Genomic DNA, 6,199 nt, shown 5'->3' on the forward strand with positions numbered 1-6,199 from the left:
GGGAGCGGGGGGGGGGGGAAGCACACACACTGCCTTCCTTGACAACAGAGCAGCTTTACATGGAATTACTCAGTATTTGCCCTCCTAGCTCCAGATAGAAGAAACAAACATGGAGCAGTAAGAGGTATGAATTATTATTGTTATTATTTTAAACTCCACTGCTTACCCTGAGCTTGGAGTAGTTTAAGAGTAGCCTCTGCTCTGGCTCTAGCTTCCCGTTGAGCTTTTGTTAAAAGTTTTCCCTCCTTCTTCAAACGCTCCTTTCTCTCTTTTTCCTTCTGTTTCTTTCTTTCTTTCCTCTCTTGTTCTAATCGTTCCTAGAAAAAGGTTAAAAAACATGCAGAAATTTTAAAGCTCACTTTACACAAAAGCTGGGCAAGTGCATATTGTATTGATGAGAAACATATTAAGGGCTAACCCACCAACTACACCAGCAAGGGTACAGGTTAAGGGTACCCTCTCCCTTATTCTCTGTTCAGAATAAGATTCACGTGTTACCTCCTCTTTGCGCTTTGCTTCTAGTTCTTCCAGTCGTCTTATGCGTTCTTCCTCCTCTCTTTTTGCCCTTTCCTCCTCCTCTTTCATTTTAGCCAAGGCTTCTTGCATAGCTTTAACTGTGGCTTTACTGGGACCCTTCTTCTTCTCTTTCTCTTTTTCTTCTTTCTCACCTTTCTTTTTTTTCTTGTCTTTTTTCTTTTTGTCTCCCTCATTGTCATCAGCTACAGAAAGAAGAGCCATACATTCAAAGGTCCCACAAATTTTAAAGACACTCTAAACACAATTAGTGTTTCAAATATGATAAATAACACCAAATGAGGAATATTTTGACTGGCTACTACATAAGCACCTCAATGAAAAAAATAAAACTGTCTCTTCAGTTAGAAAGTCAGGGCCTGAAATCTTAAATTAACAGAATAACTGGGAAGTGAAAAAGTATGTTTGCAATACAGAACTGTAAGCATATACTGTAACGAGAATCTGCCATCTGGCTTTTGTTTTCCAATGTACCTGAACAAACTACAGGCCAGAAAAAACAGCCACATGTGAGCCAACATAAAGAGGCAGAAAAGGCTACCAAATAGTTTCAAATAAAGCAACAAATCATCCTCACTGCCTGCCCACCCTTTGGCCTTCTCATAAAAGCTACAGTGTTTAAATTACTGTTTTAGAAATGATGTTACACACCTTCTGTTCCTGCAGGAGGCTCTCCTTTTTCCCCCGCTCCGGGGGTTGCCACGACTTCAGGAGAAGCCTTCTCTTCATTTTTTTTTGGAGCTTCCTTAGGCTTTGCCAGTTCTTTACCACCTTCTAATTCTTCCTTCTCTTTCTGCTTCCTCAGTTTAGCTTTTTCTTCCTCACGTTTTTTCCTTTCACGTTCTTTTTTTTCTGCCTTCTTCTGAGCCACTGTTTTTACTTTGAATGAAGGTTCTTCTTCATCATCCCCACTTTCGGCAGCGGGAGTGGATTTCGGTTTTTGGTTTTTCTTTTGTCCTTTTCTAGATTGGGAGACCTCATCTGATTCATCACCACTCCCACCCGTAGACGCTGCACGCTCTTTGCTTTTCTTAATGTTAGTTTCATCTTCTTCTGAAAGATCGTGCTTTTTATTTGACCTCTGAGTTTTCCCTTTGCTTTTCTTAAGCTGTGTCTCATGATCATCATCGTCACTGCCAGAAAGCATATCTTGTTTTGCTTTCTGAGTTTTTTTAGGTTTTTTATCTTTATCTTCCACTTCCTCACTGTCATAGTCATTTTCCAGATTGGCTTTTTTACTCTTTCCTTTCCTTTTTTTATCTTGTTTAGATAAGCTTTCTTCATTGTCATTTTCAACCTGGTAATTAAACAATTCAATAATTAGCCATGAAAAACTACTTCCTATTGTGAGCTAAGAAGTAGCATTGAAAGATGTCAAGAAAACTTCTTGACAAAGAAAAGACAAAGTTTGAAAGCAGCATACTACACCACAGCCCACAATTATAATTTATTCTGATTGGCTTTAAATAACTATCAGCATGAAGACATGGCTTCTGGTAAAATCCTTCACAATTGACTTTACTATGAAAATATGATCATATATAACTAAAAATACAAGCTAGCTGCATGTTTCACATAGGATCTCCAACTACACTGCAACACTAGAACTTTTCTGGGACAGAGGTGCCTCGTATTTTAACTATTTCCTATAAAATACCCCACCGCCCTCTCAGTGTTCACCTTTCCTGTAGAAGGTTCCCTGTCAACTTTCCCTCCTTGCGCCTCTATTGACAGTTCTTCCAGCTCCTTCAGGATATCATCTTCACTAAAATAAGAAAGAAGTTATGGTACTTAAGTAATTGAGTTTTTGTATAATGGAATGAAGTCAGACAGATAGAAAAGGAAAAAAAAACACTTACTCAAAATCCTGTTTCTTTTTCTCTTTCTTCTTTTTGCCTTTGGATTTCTGAGGCTCTTGATCCTTTGCAGCTCCTGCACCTTCTATCTCAGCAGCAAGGGCATCAATATCAATATCATCTTTTGCACTAAAATGCAAAAGGAAAGCGGGGTTATCAAGAGTTCAGCTGTTGAGTTTACATAAGTAGACACCATCTGCATAAAACAAACAAGAGCTTCAAAATGTGAGATTCAATCACAAAACATAATCAGTGCTGGGGCAAACCCCAGATTTAACAAACCATTATGCACTATTACCTTATTCCACCCAGCAGGACAAAAAGGAAAAACCTTCACATCTGTCATCTGCCTTGAAGGGAGGTGGAACACTAAAACTTGTTCAGTTCTTCCAACTTTAAAAGTTTAGATGTGAGATTTGATAAAACTTCTTGGAAGAATGAAACTAGACTGTTTCACTTTGTTCCTCCAAAGGATAAATTGTTTAGCCCTTCAAATAACAGTAGGTGTCACTGACAGAAAAGCAGCCCCCACAATGAAAGTTTAAAAATGAAGCACACATAGAAGAAATCTTGCAATTTAGTAGCCAGGAAATTCTATTAAGAAATACTTATCTGCTCCTTTAAACACCCTTTAGCAAACAAAAGGAGCTACTGTATTTTTATTTAGCAAATAAGTGGAAGTTCTTCACGGCCTCCAACTTATGATAACAGTTGCTTATGCTTTGCCATCAGACCGAGAAGTTTTAGTTTTATCTTTCAAAAGAAGTCACACAGAGGAACACAGTTCAGACCCAAGCCAGACTCTAAAGCAGATCACAAAAAAAATACCAGTGCAGTTGGCAAGCAATCATGTCCACCACTTGCCTTAGTATTACCTCTCCTAGGCATAAAGAAAGCCAAAAGACGTTTCACCAGGCATCTGAAATAGGCATCCTTCCTTATTAGATCTCATTATATCAAGTTTCTGTTTCAAAAGCATTTTCTTTTCTTGCTGTAAATAAGCTCTCATGTGCAACTAAGCAGAAGCAGCTTTTTTTCCTGTCCTTTATCAATAGCTGTAATTCAGATGCGCATTTTCTTAACTTGTACCACAAGAATTGAACAAAGACTAAGTCAAGTGTCCAGTGGTTTTTCCACCTAATCACACAATTGTAGGAAAGGAGACTTAGCTATTGCCTGCTTCACACTTAAGGAACTTTGGTAATCAGACCAAAATTGGCCTATTAAAGTAGCAAATACTAGGATGCTATTAATATCTCCTCTAACTCCCTCTTAGATACGTGGGCAGAAAACTGTTCTTTGTTTCACAATTTCACTGTCTCAATTACTACCACCCACTTAGTACAAATGAGCCAGACAAAGGTTGACCCACCAAATACCAGAATCTATATCCAGAAGGATAAAGGAAATAAATTTCTTACAAATTCAGGACCTCCAAGATATCAGCCAATTCTACACTACCAGACCTTCAAGCCTTGCCAATTTATAAACCCAGAAATTAAATGTTAATAAAGAACATCAAGTACTTAATTATTCCTTTAAAAATTCTGAAATTCAATAAGTCTAAGTTGTGTTTCCCTTTGCAAAAGGAGAGGGCTGAGAGAATCATTTTACAAGTTTAAGTGAATGCTGAAATTCACAAACCCATTTTATCCCAAATATTGGGCATAAGCAAGTCACCAAATACCCTCTATATGTGACAACAGCACAGTAAGCTTTTTTCATTTTCTTTTTTCAAAGGCCAAGATTGATTATTTGTATTTTTAAGAACTTAAATTTTCTTGTATATAGACTGAACAAACCAAGTAAACAGCATCAAAATGAAGCACCTCACTGTACAACAGCATCTTTATTACCAGAGATACTTACTTTTAGTCAAGAGGAAGAAAAAACCCACACCTTAAATATACCCAGTAGTACTTCTTATGTGCTGACATAATAAATCATACATCTGTCAAAGAAATGTAACTCTCAAATAGTTAATGCAAGACTTCTAAAGCAATCCCTACCTCCCTCAAAAGGAAAGAATAAACTTTTTGGCCATTTCCACCTTAAGAATAGCTGACTTGATGTTTCAGCAATTTAAGAGCTGTTTTTATAAGCAGTTTAACTGGCTGTGCACCAGGGGTACCATAGACAACTGAAATAAAAACGTCAACAATCATGTCTACACCTAGAGTTAAGGCCCTAATATCAGGCTAACTATATTACATCTAGGCCTACACATAGGGTCTCATGTTTCTTTTTGCATTAAGTGCAGCGTACCAGTTTATTAAGCATGCTTGCTTACCTCCTTCAACTCTAGAAGTTAGTGGAGGAGACCAAGTCAAATCCAAGCTTGAAAGAGTTTGGAGACCAAAATACAAGCCCCACTACTACTTCTTCCATGGCTGTAATGCTCCCACTACTACAGGACCTTAACCAGATGGTTGTACAGATATTAAAGAGCCAAGCCTTTAAACAGCTTATATTTTTACACAGACATTCTCAAGGCTGCCTTTTCACATTGCAACTTTGCAGAAAGTTATGTCCAAACATAAAACACTTTTTATGCTACTAGCAAAGAGAATGCTTATGGTACCTTATGTTTTCCAGGACACAGGCTTTACGGGGGTGGGGGTTTATCTGTATTTTAAACAACTCACTTCAACCGAACCCTGAAAAAGAAAACTTATTTGGGGAAAAAAAAAAAAAAAATCTCAATTCAAACACTGAAAAAACTCATTCACAGACATTAAGCTTTAACACCCACCAGCAAGAACAGTTTAGGAATAATAAAGACTGTTCAGCTGTCATAACAGTGGCTGTTCCAACCTTGGCTTCCACCGCTTAACAGTCAATGGTTTCCAAGAGATCTATACTTTCCACTACATTCCATTTACTAAGAATTGACACTGCAGGCTCCAAACATTTGAGCCTCAATGAAGCAAAAACTAAAATTAAGTCTGCATGCACTCATATATACAGCAATATATACAGTTATAATTCTTCTTAAGAACTGTAAAGCAAGAATATCATTGGAAAGCCAAAAAATTCACATGTTGGCTTCCATTACTAAGAGTTTATTCCCATACTGGCCTTGAACTTCCTTACCTTTTAAAACTCTAATAATATTCCACTAGGATTTCATAATAAAAGAAAGTTGAAAAGAAGATTGAGAAGGTGCCCTCCCCTCTCTTCCTGTGAGACTCTTATGTCACAAGGAACCCACTGCATTTAGATAGATAACAGGAGAGCAACCCTCCTATTGGCATTGGAAGATACACCAAGGAAACTTTTTCCTGTAAACTTTATAAAGCAGTCCCCAAACACATGTTTCAGAAACCCAAACACTCTTGCAGGAACCTCCTGCTCCAAGTCTCCCAGAAGGTCTCCACCCATTCTCTCTTGCTCTTCCACTCAGCCTTTGCAAGGGCCCTAACCCCAACCCTAAGAATGCTGGATACAGGAACTGGAAAGTATGCTCAGTTTTCAATTCTGACCTTGAATTGCTTTCGCATGAAGACTTCATATATAGACTTCACAGCCCCACTACCTTAGGCCATCCAAACTCATAATGCTTTGGACTCAAAGGAGACTTGCTATTGAACACGTTCACACACAGAGATAACCCCGTGTTTCCCCAGCACAAGAGGCTCAAGGAGATCTGGAAAGCTTGAAAATGAAAGCAAAGTGCTACTGCAGTGCTGAGAAGGATTTTCTTCTGTCTCTGTTTCAGAAGCGAAGCCTAAGCCACCTTTCTTATCCACGTATTTTGGATTCCAGCCTCTATTTTTGCTGCCGGACAAGAAAACAGTTCTATTATTGCT

The 6,199-nt window shown here is 38.2% G+C and overlaps 1 protein-coding gene across 1 annotated transcript in view; it reads right to left on the reverse strand.

Annotated features, from left to right (window-relative positions):
* The window catches only part of EIF5B (eukaryotic translation initiation factor 5B), a 26,313-nt gene extending 20,542 nt beyond the window's left edge, over window positions 1-5,771 (reverse strand). Inside the window, 8 exon segments of the mRNA XM_009883127.1 lie at window positions 167-317; window positions 499-719; window positions 1,186-1,831; window positions 2,215-2,299; window positions 2,394-2,519; window positions 2,689-2,710; window positions 2,713-2,740; window positions 5,736-5,771. Coding sequence (XP_009881429.1) covers window positions 167-317; window positions 499-719; window positions 1,186-1,831; window positions 2,215-2,299; window positions 2,394-2,519; window positions 2,689-2,710; window positions 2,713-2,740; window positions 5,736-5,771 — 1,315 coding nt within the window.
* Window positions 5,772-6,199: the final 428 nt, after the last annotated feature.

Source organism: Charadrius vociferus, unplaced genomic scaffold, assembly GCF_000708025.1.
Source record: "Charadrius vociferus isolate BGI_N301 unplaced genomic scaffold, ASM70802v2 scaffold92, whole genome shotgun sequence".
NCBI classification, from domain to species: domain Eukaryota; kingdom Metazoa; phylum Chordata; class Aves; order Charadriiformes; family Charadriidae; genus Charadrius; species Charadrius vociferus.